We start from the raw sequence: 16,579 nt of genomic DNA on the forward strand, positions 1-16,579 counted from the left end.
GCCATTTTTTGTAGAAGTACCACAAACAAAAGAATTACTTTATCAAGTATTCTTATGTCCACTTGCTGTTTTTGAATCAGAGATGGGTCCGATTACTTTCAATGTAATTGATTAAATTACAATTACTTTGTCATTTGTACGATTAAATTAAATTAATGATTACACCATTTCTCAAAGTGTCTGATTAAATTAATGATTACATTGGCAAAGTAATCATGATTACATCTGATTACAATGAATTAAAAAAAACAAAAACATTTTGAATGATGTGAATGAATTAACGTTTAATATAACTATAGTTCTTTTACGAAAGGATTTTGTTTTATATATTTTAAAATGATAACTTCAAACTTCATCTATTTAATAAACCACAAAAGTTCACTACCGACATACATGAACATTGTGTCACCCATTACACTTTATCATCATTGATCTCTGAATTATTTTGACTTCAATTGAATATGGCTTTATAAAACTTTGCTGTTTGTCTTCTGACCTCTTCCAGACTTTATATGTATTTCAAGGTGCAGTTTTTGGAAGTTGAAATATGGATGAAATAAAGTTACCCGATAAAAATTATGTAAAAATTTAATAGAATTGTTTAAACAAATTGTGAACAAAATACAAGTACTATAAGTCAATGCATTATACGTGTCCAGTCCAAGTACATACAAAAATTGCTTATTTTAAACAAGATATTTGTCCAACCTTTAATTTAGTTAGTGCTAATTAGATAAATTTTCATCTTCTGTAGGTTTTTTCACATGTCTGATTAATCTTTTATAATATATATTGTCCTACAGCTATACTCAATTGGAAATTGCAATAAAAACAAACCTTAATTAGTTTCCTACCTGTCAATTCAAAGTTGACAATAATCACAATTTATTAACAAAAGATTATAATTCAAAAATTGTAATCAATTACAGCTGATTAATGATTACAATTACAATTACCCCAAGTCTGTTTTGAATTCTATTCTAAAAGCACGACTCCGCCGGCAACTTTGCATATTTGCAATCTCTTTCTTTTTCTTATTAAAAAAATCAATGCATATTTTCTTAAGAGACTTCTAATAACTTTTAACACGCAAGAAATTAGAAAAGATGTATGTATGAATAAAAATGTCATTCCATTAAACATACAAATTATAATTTGCATGTTCAAAGGGAATTCTCATAAGGCATCAATATTTACTATATATATTTGTGTGTTCCGAAATCCAAATTTCCATTTGTTTTCATCGGATTTGTTTGTACTTCCTCTGCATTTTTTTTTAACATAATGAATACAAATCATAATTAATTGCTCGGAGACTACATATCGATGAGTTACCATACTTTTAAGATTTCTTTGTGTTTGTGTAAGCTTTCTTTTTCTCCTTTGTAAGAATTCATTTTATTTATCATTAGCCTGAAATTAAAGGCCCATAAATCTCATGTTATTGTTAGACATCATTAGGAATGTTTAATAGTGAAAACAACATATTCTCTATTTTCTCATTCTTATGTCTGATAGGAAATAGATAGAGTGATTAATTAATCGAATGCGACCTTTTCAGAGTTCCTTTTAATTAAGTTTATCTACATTATCATGATTATTAAGGTATATACAGTGAAAAACATATCTCGTTTTTTGCATTGGTATTTTCTTTATTTTTTGCACTTTCCTCTATTTTTCTTTCCTTTTCCTTATTAATGGCGCACAATGCAATTACCAAGGAATTTCACCTTTTTAGTGATATAACCTACAACAGTCTAATATTTAAATTTCAGTTACGATCGTAATGGAACTTGAAGATTTTACGCCACTTTTGAATTTATAATCACGAATTTGAAAAATCGTGATCAATCTTTAAAATCATTATAACGAATCTGATGACGATCAACCAACTTGAGAATTGTATGCGTCTGAAAAGCATTCTGGATTTCATTAAATCTTTTTTATTACCCGAGACACATTTAATAACACATGTGTACAATACAAGTCTGTGGTAAAATACATTTTCCAATAAAAAATAAGTATTTATTTTCTCAATCAGATACATATGAAGTGGTGAAGTTGGAATGTATGATGAAATCAGACATTAAAAAGTGGAAAATTTCTGCTTTTTAGTTGCAGTAATGTTATGATAATGAGAATTCCTAAAAAAAAATATATTGGAATCACTTTTTGTCAAATCTTCCTGATTCTTATAAATAGCTGTGCTTAATTGTATAAATTAATAAATTTATTTGTAAGAGCTTTAAAAGAAAGGGAGAGAAAATGGCGTCAGTCAAGCTTTTCTGCTGTTTTGTAGAGATAACTGTTTTGTGTAGTCGATTGCAATACAATTATAGCGTCCCAATGTCACAAGCGTTGCACGTATTACATGTCTACAAAGCAATACTCAAAAGAAATTTTAATCGTTTTTTTTTTTTTAACTTTTTCATGAATTGGACTAACGATAAATGCATCCATGCTATAGCTAACACAAATACTTTAATTACAAAGGAACACAATCCCGAATGAAATAGCCGGAACTCATCTGAGACCTGGTTAAAATAAGTTTTACCATAAATTTCATAAAAATTCGATTAAAATGTTGACTAAAAAGCTTACAATGAGATGTTCAGTTAACAGAACATGTACACTATGTACAGTGTTTTCTCTTTTTATGCCATTGTGTTTTCGCTTTTATCCAATTATTATTTTCTTGAAGTATCGTTTGACCTGAAGGAACTTCCAACAAGTTTTCAGCTCATGGCTTCTATAAAGAGCCATGCAGATCATGTGTTTAATTTAGATTAAATGAAACAAAAATCGAAATCTACAGAATAATCTTGGATAGAAGAAAGAAAAACAAATGAAATTCAAAGAACAGTATAATGTTGACACCAAATAAAACAAGCGTTAGCCTTTCAAAAAGGCTATTCGACTCTTAGCTGATGAAAATGGAAAGTGCTCTCGCTTTGTAGATTAATTCATTTACTAGAATAGCTACGTGTATCAATCAGCAAATTTTACCACACACGTGAGGTCACACGCTATGAATTATTATCGTTTAACGTTGTTGTTAACTCCAGACGATTCGACTATTTATAGATAAAGGTTACCTGTGTAAAATCTAATTGCTAAAATAGAGAGGACAAATCCGATACTCTACGGGATTGAAGGACATTTACTTGGTTTGGATTGTCCTAACCAATCAATAAACTTTGATTATTCACGTCTCGTAATATCTTCTATAAATCAGGAAGCAAGAAAAATTCACGCACTATCTGTCCATCGTTCAATTCTTAATCTCGACTCCTAGGAGTCGAGAACAATCAGCCATGTTTGCGGATAAATAGAAAACAACGAGAGAACATTGTCGATAAATCTTCAGGCAAACTGAACAAATCATATTTAGTTATACATAGAGTGGGGCGCTCATATTCGCCGTGGACACAATTTCGCCGTTTTATGATTTTGAGGTGTAAAAACTTCAAAGGATGGTTGAAATTGAAGAAATATGCCGGTAAATTATATTTTTATAACAAATATGATTATTTTTGAAAATGAGACCAAATTATGGCACTAACCTCAACGGACCGTAAAACGGACAACGATTTTCAGCCAATTTCCTGAATGGAAAAAACGATTTCAAAGAAGTATTTCTTTATTAATTTTTTGACTGATTGCCCTACATTTCAGTTTTTTACACCTTTCAAATGTCTGCTATAATTCATCTATAATGAAATTTATTTGATAAATATTGTTTAAAGCTGCAGTTATTTGGTTTTAAATAGATGTGTAACAAACTGACAACGGCGAATATGTGTCCCCCGTTGACAAAACATCAGGAAATTTCAAACATCCTTTAATCCAAATTTTCAAATGATTTTTCTCAAAACAAACACGTTTTAAAGCTAAAAATGTTTTGCATTTGAAGTTATCTTCATATAGAAATATCAGTATACTTCAAAACCATAAAGACCTGAACATACACTCAAGAAAACATGGAAAGATATGGCGAAAATGAGCACCCCACTCTACAGCTAATTATAAGGAAAATTGGAAGGAATACGAAAAAGCCAAATTCGTTAGGATCCTCAATTAATTGTGCAGCTGATTATCAAAAGACGGATTGATGAAACTAGAGGCTCTAAAGAGCCTGTGTCGCTCACCTTGGTCTATGTGCATATTAAACAAAGGACACAAATGGATTCATGACAAAATTGTATTTTGGTGATGGTGATGTGTTTGAAGTTCTTACTTTACTGAACGATTTTGCTTCTTACAATTATATCTATAATGAACTTTGCCCATTAGTAACAGAGAACTATATTTGGTAAAAATTTACATAAATTTACCAAATTTACGAAAAATGGTTAAAAATTGACTATAAAGGGCAATAACTCCTAAACGGGTCAACTGACCATTTTGGTCATGTTGACTTATTTGTAGATCTTACTTTGCTGAACATTATTGCTGTTTACAGTTTATCTCTATCTATAATAATATTCAAGATAATAACCCAAAACAGCAAAATTTCCTCAAAATTACCAATTCAGGGGCAGCAACCCAACAACCGATTGACCGATTCATCTGAAAATTTCAGGGCAGATAGATCTTGACCTGATAAACATTTTTATCCCGTCAGATTTCCTCAAAATGCTTTGGTTTTTGAGTTATAAGCCAAAAACTGCATTTTACCCCTTTGTTCTATTTTTAGCCGTGGCGGCCATCTTGGTTGGTTGACCAGGTCATGCCACATATTTTTTAAACTAGATACCCCAAAGATGATTGTGGCCAAGTTTGGATTAATTTGGCCCAGTAGTTTCAGAGGAGAAGATTTTTGTAAAAGATTACTTTAATTAACGAAAAATGGTTAAAAATTGACTATAAAGGGCAATAACTCCTAAACGGGTCAACTGACCATTTTGGTCATGTTGACTTATTTGTAGATCTTACTTTGCTGAACATTATTGCTGTTTACAGTTTACCTCTATCTATAATAATATTCAAGATAATAACCAAAAACAGCAAAATTTCCTCAAAATTACCAATTCAGGGGCAGCAACCCAACAACCGATTGACCGATTCATCTGAAAATTTCAGGGCAGATAGATCTTGACCTGATAAACATTTTTACCCCATGTCAGATTTGCTCTAAATGCTTTGGTTTTTGAGTTATAAGCCAAAAACTGCATTTTACCCCTATGTTCTATTTTTAGCCGTGGCGGCCATCTTGGTTGGTTGACCGGGTCACGCCACACATTTTTTAAACTAGATACCCCAATGATGATTGTGGCCAAGTTTGGTTTGATTTGGCCCAGTAGTTTCAGAGGAGAAGATTTTTGTAAAAGTTAACGACGACGGACGACGACGGACGACGACGGACGACGGACGACGACGACGACGACGGACGCCGGACGCAAAGTGATGGGAATAGCTCACTTGGCCCTTCGGGCCAGGTGAGCTAAAAAAAAACGAAGAAAAAATTACATTACTTAAAAAGATATTGTTCTTATTTGTGTCAGATCTTGAAAAAAATACCTGTATATCCATCGCTGGAGCAAGTGTAGGAATAACTCTATCTGACATTGAATAATCACCTTTGGTTATCGCACGGGCAACAATGTCATTCTGTGTAACAGCACAGACAAATTTGATTGGAACACCCATTAGTTTGGCTATAAACCCAGCTGCAACGAAAAGGTTCCATTCGCATTAATTAAAAGAAAGCGCAATAAAACGATAATTATGGGTTGTTTTTAAATGTCAAGCCAACGAGTATTTGTCGAAATAATGAAAGGGAAATATTCCGGAAATGTACAAGTTGTTAAACAAATTAATGCATAGCATACGTTTCTATCATTATATTATTTCTAATGACTGAAGATGTAAATTGAAAAATTCATAATGTCAAGGCTTTATGTGTAAATAAGGCGTCATAGAGAAAATCAACGTAACCTTTTCCCGTGCTACAATTATATAACTATCTCCACAATACTCTTAATTCAACCCACTGGCTAGATCGGATATATCAAGGATTGTCACAGGAGATATTAACACGTTGTTGTTAAATGAATGTTGCTGATGTTTTGAAATATTTTTTTTTATAATTGCAAGGGAAAATCACATCCGACTCCTGGAGCAAGCGTTTTCATCACGGGCCTTTTATGTAAAAAAATCGACAATTCTGCGATTATTTCTCTACTTGCAGAAAACATTGATTCAAAATAAGTCGCCTAGAACAACAACCTTTTTATATAGTAAATAAGGAAATCATAAAGTAAATGAAAGAGTCCTTGGCCTCGGAGATTTTGGTTTTTCCATTATTAGTTCTGATTTCTCAATCCTTTTAAATGCTTTTCAAACTATACATAATTACCTATTTTTAATGTGAATGTACCCTAAAGACGTTAACTACAGAAACACATGTTTGGTTGACAGATAATGCGAATTGACTGTGTGACTATTAGTCCCCGAGGGTATCACCAGCCCAGTAGCCAGTACTTCGGTACTGGCATGAAAATACGGATTTATTGTGTTATTAAAATTTGCTGTTACAAAATATTAGAAATTATTATAAATTAAGGAATGTATCTCCCTCATGCAAAGCTCTGATTCCTTTCACGGATTTGGCTATACTTTTTGAACCTTTTGGATTATAGCTCTTCATCTTTTATATAAGCTTTGGATTGCAAATATTTTGGCCACGAGCATCACTGAAGAGACATATATTGTCGAAATGCGCATCTGGTGCAAGAAAATTGGTACCGTTAATTTTATTTATATGAATCCATAAACTAGTCGGTATTTACTTTAGGTTTTGCTTTATAATTTATTGCAGCCTGAACCGCATTGAAACTTAAAATTTTACTATAAATTACATTCCGTGTTATTGCATTATTATAGAATGAAATTCAAAATAGTGTAGCTGTGGCCATTGATTGACACATTAAAATCATCCATTGACTGGGACAATTTACGTGAACGTTTGTCTGTAACGACCACTGTTCACGACGTACCTACGATAGACATTTAAACTGTGGGGTCACCAAAGGTTTCTTAACGCCTTTAATTATAAAATAATTCGAAAAATTAATCAGGAATAACCTTTATGTTTTGATTTATATAATTGATATAAATCAAAATATCGTGTTATTTCTGATTAATTTTTCGAATTACTTTATTTAAGTGTTGAGAACCTTTGGTGACCCCATAGTTTAAGTGTCTTTAAAAAGTACATAGTGAGCATTGGTCGTTACATACAAACGTTCACCTAAATTGTCCCAGTCAATGGATGATTTTAATGTGTCAATCAATGGCCACAGCTACACTGTTTTGAATTTCATTCTAAAAGTTTATTTATCTTATCAATAAAACACCATATTTGCTTTTATTGATAAAAAACCATTTCAGAATCAAAATTGTTTTAATATTCATAGATAGCTTGTAGACGTTCAAACTTTATAAAATTAAAATACATACATTGTTTTGTCATTAATGATATAGATAAACCAATTTGAAATAGTATTACTACTTTTTCTATGCTTATGTTTACATTGTTATTCATTGAAATAAACGAATAACGAATTTTGGATCCAACATTTCGTAAATATCCGAATAACTTACATGTTACATTTCCACACGCTCCAGTGGGCACTATTATTTCAACCTCTCCGTCACAACGTGGACACATCTGAAATATCATTATGATATATGATTAAACGTGAGTGTATAAAATTAATGTAAAGTTATGTAAGAAATAAAACACGATTTCTGTAATAACGTTCTTTGTTTGATGCTCTCGGGTACGTTAAATATTATTGTACTCTATATCCGAGAACATGACGAAGTAACACTAAAATATTACGTTCTGTAAAAGTGCATCGGACGGTAAGCATTTTTAAAGAGAACAGAAAATGTCCCCAGATTTAATTTCAAACTCGGGTGATATTCGAAACGGTCTTCTATCTTTACACAGTTTCCCTAAGTTAAAATTAGTGTTTTGAGGTAGCAACAATAATGTGTTGTATTTCTGACATTTCATTCTAATCATAAATTTCTAATTTTGACTTAAAACTGCAATAATTATGTCAGACAATGTTTGATATTCCAGCAATTTCTAGGTCACTTTGTTTCTGGCAGAGTATCTCTCATTCGCAATCATACCAAATCTGCTTATTTAAAAAAAAATAATGATATTTCTGTTTGTGGCTATTTTTATAATTTCACTGCTGAAACTAACCAAAGGGGACTTATTTTAAATAAATCTTTTACAGATAGCAATAATTGTCCATTTCTAGATTTGGATATTTCAGTTACACACTAGAATTAATATGCAAGAATTTACGAGAAAAGAAACTATTTTTGATCCCCTATATCAATTGTCTCTTTCTAGATGCTTATGTGCCTTTCGTCACTTCGTACATAAGGCAACAACCATTTGATTTCCTGGTGGGGTGGGGGGTTTGGAGAAAAAAATAATTTGTTTTTGATTCTGAGAAAAAAAATTGTTTGTTTCACCCTCAGCTGCCACTATATGTAATGCTAAAATTGAAAGAAAAAAATTGTTTTCGACTTGTCGCGAAAAAAATAGATTGTTCTTTGCCGCAGTCGAAAAAAAAAAGTTTGCCCAGAAAAAAAATCCATAGCCCCCCCCCCCCCCTCGAAAATCAAATGGTTGCTGCCTAAGTGTCAGTAGTTACGTTTTTTGCTTCAATGAATGTTATTGATGTAAAACAAAGGTTATATAGGGGATTTTGTAGATTTTGTACCATGGTTGATTGGGGACAATGACACATGTCATATTTTATACTAAAAGATGGACGAAAGATACAAGAGAGACAGTCAATCTCATAAATCAAAAATAAACTGACAACGCCATGGCTAAAAATGAGAAGGACAAACAGACAAACAATATTAAAAAACAACATAGAAAACTAAAGAATAAGCAACACGAACGCCACAAAAAACTAGGGTTGATCCCAGGTGCTCCGAAAGGGTAAGCAGATCCTGCTCCACATGTGTCACCCGTCCTGTTGCTCATGTTATAACAAATCCGGTAATTATACTAACTTACCTGTAAATAGCCATAAATATAATGAACTATTTGCACCATTATTCTGGACCAATTTATTGAATTGATAGACGATAAATTGTGCTTTTTTGTAAAAGCAACGTCTTTAAAGATTTCTTTGATTGGAATATCAAGATCATCTGATGTGCCTTCCACTTAAAACAAAGAACAATTATGTACTATATATGTTTGTCATATATTTTGTCAATGTTTATGAATGAATTTACACAAAGAAACAAATTAACAAGTGAAAAAAGAATAGCGAATTTTCGCATGATTGTTGTTTCCTTCAAATGTAGGTATTCATTTCAAATTTCGGAGCTAAGCAATATGAATAAAAGGAGCTATTTTACATTTGGTTAAATGTTAGATCCTTTTATCGGTTGCTATGCCGTATTGGTTTTGCAAATGGTTCCTTTTATCGGTTGATATGCGGTATTGGTTTTGCCAATGGCTGAAAACAACATTTAGTGACACACAGTTGCTAACATCTACATCATTTGGACCCTGCTGGGTTGGTGTCTCATTGACCTCATACCGTATCGCCAAAAACTCCCATGAAACAAAAGCCTATTTCAATACAATAAAACCAAAAAGAATAAAAGTTTCCTACACTGAGTAAGCAATATTTTTTGTCAAAATCAAATTCATTTTATTCAAGGGTAGGAAACCAATCGAATATTATACAAATCTATCAAAGCGTTGAACCTCAGTATAAAATTTAATTTTCATTTATTCCAAAAAAATAAAGTATATGTATAACTCTGTCAGTTATCATTGTTTGAATAATACATATAATTACCAAATGGACAACAGCGAAAAAGTTATTGCAGCAATAATGAAATTTTCGAATTTACCTCTATATACATGTACATTTTTCTCAACAGCTGTTATCATTTGTTGTTCCTGGACTTTGGAACATCGACCTTTTGGTAGAAGTACAATGATATCAACGTATTCGAACCCTTTAACGGCTTCTATTGCTGCACTGCCGGTGTCACCGGAGGTTCCTAAAATGTAGGATTATAAACTCCAGACAATGACAATCAATTTCCTTAAAATAGGTCTATAGACTGTTACATTACATCGATAAGGCAATATTTATTATACTCAGGCTTCGAAACTACAGCATTTCAATCCATCATTCTAACTATTTATATTCCCTTATACAAAGTCTAACAGCATTTAAGCATTAATGTTTTATGTACAGGATTTCAACTTAAAATGAATCATTCCATTAAAAAAAAAACCTAAAATCTTGAAATCGTTTATGATGTAAGCTAAATTCATTGCATTTTATTTTTTAAAGTACATAGTTATAAATTCTGTTAAATTGCTTTTTTTCAGAAGTAATAATTTTTTGGAATACTTGTTAACTTAAATATCAATTTAATAAATAGTATAACATTCCATAAGTTCATAATTCTGAAGGTTTTTTCTTTCATTCATTATTTCGGCATATAGTGCTGTGTTATTACATTAATATTGGATGCTTCACTAAGCTGCCAATTCATCAAACGTTGATTGAACAAATTACGTTTTGGCAGACGTAGTTTCCAAAGAGTAAGCGGGCATTTTCAACAAGACGATGTATTGAATATCACCTACATATGGTTAAACTTCCGAACTGACATAATTTTCTAGTATAAAAAACCTATCTTTTATTATCTGTCTATAAATTTCGAAGTTTTTTAGGTGTCAACTCCCTCTGGCAAAGTTGAGCTTAGAGGGATTTTGAATCAAAAAGGTCTTCAACTGTTAGGGTGTCTTATACATCATTGACTTCCAAATATTCGTCTTTTAGCGTTTCTGATGAAGATAATTAATGAAAAGCTTTTTAAAGTACTTAAGTCCCCCATGAAATTTTCAATTTCAAAAACATTATATCATTACAAAATGATAATTAATATGAGTTATAATTACAGACATATGTTTCGACTGCGTATTCAATTTTTGTATTTGTTTGGCTTTTTAACTATTTTGATCTGAGCGTCACTGATGAGTTTTATGTAGACGAAACGCGCGTATGGCGTATAAAATTAGAATCCTGGTACTTTTGATAACTATTGACCTTTCCAAACTATAACAATAGGAAATACGTAATTGGCATCGCATTCAAGGCCTGTTTACTATTCCAGAATATACGTTATATAATTCAATGGTTTGATAGGGCATCCAATTACTAATAAACGGTGTTCAAAACATTAGATAATGCCCCAAAAACAATAACCGTAATTTTATAGCCATAACTCCTATATTAGTCAATTTATAATTTAATAAATAAACGGAGGCCAAGGATGACAATAACCCACCTTGTTGACTGGGTAGATGAGTTATAAGTTTCCCCTCTGATCAGATATAGCTTCATATACATAACTAAATTTCCACATTAGTGTAAAAAAAATCATTTGAGCGCCATTACAACTACAAGTAGTCAGGCTAATAGACAATTGGTACATCTAGACATTCTAAACATTTTTTACAGTCTTTAAGGAGGTAGACCTAGGTTAAGGGAAATAACTCTTAAAATCATCAGTACGTTTGTGTCAACCATTTTCATAAATACGGTCTAAGCTTCTAGGATACATAGATTATTTTCAATCTGTGTCAGGTAAATGCTTAAAATACATTAATAAAACTTGACTATTACAAACGCATCACTGAATTAAAGAGTTATCTCCCTGGACCAAGGTCTACCCCCTTAAATGCATTTTTATTTTGCAAAAAAAACAGGAAATTATATAAAAAAAAAGTGTATGTAAAAGAAATAAGACACATTGCCGCCTTGAACTTGATGAGCTTTAGTAAGGTTCAAAAAGTACAAAAAAAATGGTCAGAATAGTTTTTTATTTGGTTATACTTTAATATTCTCTCCAGTTAGAAAAGGATAGCTTGTTAACCGATCCAGTTTCCTTGAACCCTAGTTTTTTTAATGCCATGTTTGCATGCGATTTTAATTCCTCTCCATTGGAAGTTTGGTTAGATGTGACCTATTTGTCAATTTTCCTGTTTCGGTTATGTTGTGCTAAAAATCCATGAATGAATATGTATATATTAATTCCAATATTCAAAACTAATTAATCTCACCAACAACAATTGTCAAGTGCTTCTTCTGTTTCGACAGAAAATATTCCAAAAACTGTCCCACACACGAGAGCGCTAAGTCTTTAAAAGCCCAAGTTGTACCATGAAACAGTTCCATTATATTGAGACCATTTTTAAGACGTTGTATTGGGGCTATCTCTTGGTGAGTAAACTTTGCAAATGCTTTGTCTAAAAGATCTGGAATTACACAAATAAAGATACTTAAAACAATAAACTATATTGAAATGAAAAATGTAAAAACCATGTTTATTATTCACAAACATAACCAACGTCTGTTCTTAAGGTCATCAAAGCAAATTGTAATTGTGTAAAATGCCTGAGTGCAAAAAACTGTGGTTAGAAATCAGGTTAAAAACAAAGTTTCAAATATGAATACAAGAAATGAGTTTGAACATTTAGCTCTATGACGTTAAGTTAAAGTCTCTTGTCGAGTTTCCAATCATGATACGTTTAGAAAGCCTAGTACTAATAAAAACTTATTTGTTAGTGCTACAAATTAATTGTAAGTCATGCAGTTAACTGTATTTCTCTCTGTGGTGATTTACTGATTTCTAATACGACAGGAAATGAGTTCGCGTCTCTCACAAAAGAAGTCATATTTTTTAATAGACATGTCGTTAAAAGGTACAATAGAATGGCCATTAGAGGTTGCAATGTGTTCTGCATTGTGTAGCAGACGTGAAATCTAGCCATCTTTGATGGCAATCTCTCTATAAACGCTAGGCCATGTACGTCAACAATTACAGACGTGTAGGAATATATCTATAAAGGATATGACCTGATTGTACTAGTACTAAAGTATTGAACGTACCTTACATTAAAACTAACGACACGTTCATTTTAGAAAATAAAGCGATTCCTGACATTATTTCAAGTATATTTTACATCTTCATCTTGATCAAACACAAATAGTATTTTGTTAAGTAAGAATTTGAGTGGTCTGATAATACTGATGCTAAATTTGACCTCTTATTTATCATCTGGTGATATAAATACAAAATGCATTCTATTTCCATATGAATGTAAAAAAGAAAAGTACATAATTATTTGAAGATTTTAAAAATAGGTGAAGTGAACTATTAAAACTATTTGATGAAAATTAACTTCCAGTCTGTCATTTAAAATTTGTTTTTAACTAAACTGACCTATCGTGGCAGACATATAATAGTGTTTTTTCTCGTTCATTTTGAAAATATGTAAATGTCTAGCATATCGAATCATTTGTAAGCAACGAAGGGTCTCAAAGATTCTAGTATGTTATTATACTTTTAGAATAACTGCTTAAGTGCAAATAATACTTCCTGACCAAACACAATTCGCTAATTTAAACAAAAGTTCTTTATTTTATATCTGTAGCGACCATTTTATACAAAAGAACAGTCACCTATTAAAATTCTTTAAAAGCATAATACTTATTTTACATATTGGTTGCAACTGGTCCTTTATGCCGGCGTCATACAGAGAAAATTGACAAAGTCGGTATACGTTATTTGCACGCCAGAGGAACGCTATAGCAATCGTTAAACGTAAGTTGCATACGTTTGAAGTACGTCTATATGCAAAGGTATATGCAGCATAACAATTTTCATCCAACTCAAGCGTTTGTCTAGCGTATACCTGTACGCTATACGCACGTAATACATACGTTGAAAACCTACAGATAAGTTTGAATCACGTTAAGGGCACGTTGTATACGCTTCAAGATCGTTCGACTAGAACTAAAACGTATGCAGGTGTACTAAAACGTCCAAGACACGCCGAAAGCACGGATTATCGACCCAGATACGACAGGGACGCGTCTCACATTCGTTCAAGAGACTTTTTTTCATTCGTAGCGTGCATTCCATCTACGTTGGACAAACGCCAGTATATTTCGGGGCCTTTATAGCTGAATATGCGGTATGGGCTTTGGACATTGTTGAAGGCCGTACGGTGACCTATAGTTGTTAATTTCTGTGTCATTTCGGCCTCTTGTGAAGAGTTATCTCATTGGCAATCATACCACATCATCTTTTATATATATATATACGCCAACATACGTAGTTACTTGAACGCCCGATAAAGGCTTAGGCACGCTTCTCGTACGCCAAATACACGCTTAAAGCTCGTTGTGCACATGAAACAGATATGGTTGACAGGTTGAAAACTTCCAAAATTACTAGCATATTGGCAGCGTACATGATTTTTTTTATCACGCCCGGAATACGTCCGAGCTATACGCTGATGTGTGACGCCGGTATTACAAGAAGTGAAATTGAGAATGGAAATGGGGAATGTGCCAAAGAGACAACAACCCGGCCATAGAAAAAAAAAAAACAACAGCAGAAGGTCACCAACAGGTCTTCAATGTAGCGAGAAATTCCCGCACCCGGAGGCGTCCTTCAGCTGGCCCCTAAACAAATATAAACTAGTTCAGTGATAATGAACGCCATACTTATTTCCAAATTGTACACAAGAAACTAAAATTGAAATAATGAAAGACTTACAAAGGCCAGAGGCTCCTGACTTGGGACAGGCGCAAAAATGCGGCGGGGTTAAACATGTTTGTGAGATCTCAACCCTCCCCTTATACCTCTAGCCAATGTAGAAAAGTAAACGCGTAACAATACGCACATTAAAATTCAGTTCAAGAGAAGTCCGAGTCTGATGTCAGAAGATGTAACCAAAGAAAATAAACAAAATGACAATAATACATAAATAACAACAGACTACTAGCAGTTAACTGACATGCCAGCTCCAGACTTCAATTAAACTGACTGAAAGATTATGATTTCATCATATGAACATCAGGCACAATCCTTCCCGTTAGGGGTTTAGTATCATATCATCATAATATATATGAGAAGAACATAACTCGTGTCATGCCAACAACTGGTTTTTTAATAAATGTGTTTAGTTCTGATGCAAAGACCCTATAAGTGAATAAATATTAACGCCAAAATATGCAATCTTTAATGACCTGACAACAGTATCGTAACTATATCCCTTCTTAATAAGTTTGTTTAAGAGGTTTTGTTAGTTTTTGAGGTGAATATTGACACCTTTGTGCATTATAAAGAATATTTCCATAAAAAATTGGATGTGAAATTCCTGAACGTATAAGAAGTCTGCATGTTGAGCTATATTTACGAATGATGTCCTTATACCGATGATAAAATTTAGTAAATGTTTTGACTAGTTTGTGATATCGAAAACCCTGGTGTAATAATTTTTCAGTAATACATAAATTTCTCTTGTTAAAATCTAAAACATTGTTACATACACGAGCGAATCGTACAAGTTGAGATACATAAACACCGTAAGATGGTGACAAGGGAACGTCACCATCTAAAAATGGATAATTAACGATAGGAAATGAAAAATCATCTCTTTTATCATAAATTTTAGTATTCAGCTTTCCGTTAGTGATATAGATATCAAGATCGAGAAAAGGGTAGTGGTCATTGTTAGTATTAGCTTTATTTAAAGTAAGTTCAACAGGATAAATTTCTTTTATATACATACTGAAGTCGTCATTATTGAGAGCCAACATATCATCCATAGAAGTACCCACCTGAAAACCCCAAGTTTTGATCGGAGTTGTTGTAGCTCAATCTAATGTTTTCTGCGCGCCCCTTAAATGTTTTTTTAGTAAAACTACCAATATTCATCTATGTTGTGGCGTCGATCAATGTCCGCGGCACTGCGGCATGATATATAGAGGACCGCGGAACCGACTGGATACCATTATTATTGAATGGTAGTGACCCAAAAAATAAGTCAAATTAGATTATTTTCGTTTCAAGTGCTCTAGCTTTAATACTATTTTTGTTGTCGAATAATACAAGAATTGCTTAACGAATAGATTGGAATTTAATGGAGCAAAAATATTCTAACTTAAGATGTTCGTAAGTTATAAATGATAATACCAGATAAGATCATATCAGCCAATGCACATAGCGTGTTTCCTGTAGCATATATACATTACAATGCAATGTATTATATATTATGATCTTATTTTACAAATTTTTATACTTCGGCATTGAAATTGTTTTTAGCATAGTTTTCTTAAATATTCCGTTGATAACTTTAGAAATTAAGAAATAAGAAACTAAGGTTCTAACTCCCTCTGACAAACTTAAGTGTATTTTGTTCCTTATAGGTCTTTTTTGGTCCTATAGCTCTTAAAGTTTTCAAGGATTTGTTCATCTTTTGCTTTCATTGTTGGCTTTGAGCTTTCCCGATCAATGTAAATAGATATAGGAAGATGTGGTATGAGTGCCAATGAGACAACTCTCCATCCAAATAACAAAATATAAAAGTAAATCATTATAGGTCAAGGTACAGCCTTCAACATGGAACCTTGGCTCACACCGAACAGCAAGCTATAAAGGCCCCCCCAAAATTAGTAATGTAAAACCATTCAAACGGGAAAACCAACGG

The 16,579-nt window shown here is 32.5% G+C and overlaps 1 protein-coding gene across 1 annotated transcript in view; it reads right to left on the bottom strand.

Annotated features, from left to right (window-relative positions):
• Positions 1-16,579, bottom strand: part of LOC139519851 (threonine synthase-like 2) — a 37,415-nt gene that overhangs the window by 11,761 nt on the left and 9,075 nt on the right. Inside the window, exons 3-7 of the mRNA XM_071312128.1 lie at positions 12,140-12,334; positions 9,910-10,062; positions 9,056-9,207; positions 7,606-7,672; positions 5,521-5,669 (exon numbers count right to left, since the gene is read on the bottom strand). Coding sequence (XP_071168229.1) covers positions 5,521-5,669; positions 7,606-7,672; positions 9,056-9,207; positions 9,910-10,062; positions 12,140-12,334 — 716 coding nt within the window. The remainder of the gene's footprint in view (positions 1-5,520; positions 5,670-7,605; positions 7,673-9,055; positions 9,208-9,909; positions 10,063-12,139; positions 12,335-16,579) is intronic.

Source organism: Mytilus edulis, chromosome 4 (assembly GCF_963676685.1).
Source record: "Mytilus edulis chromosome 4, xbMytEdul2.2, whole genome shotgun sequence".
Lineage (NCBI taxonomy): Eukaryota > Metazoa > Mollusca > Bivalvia > Mytilida > Mytilidae > Mytilus > Mytilus edulis.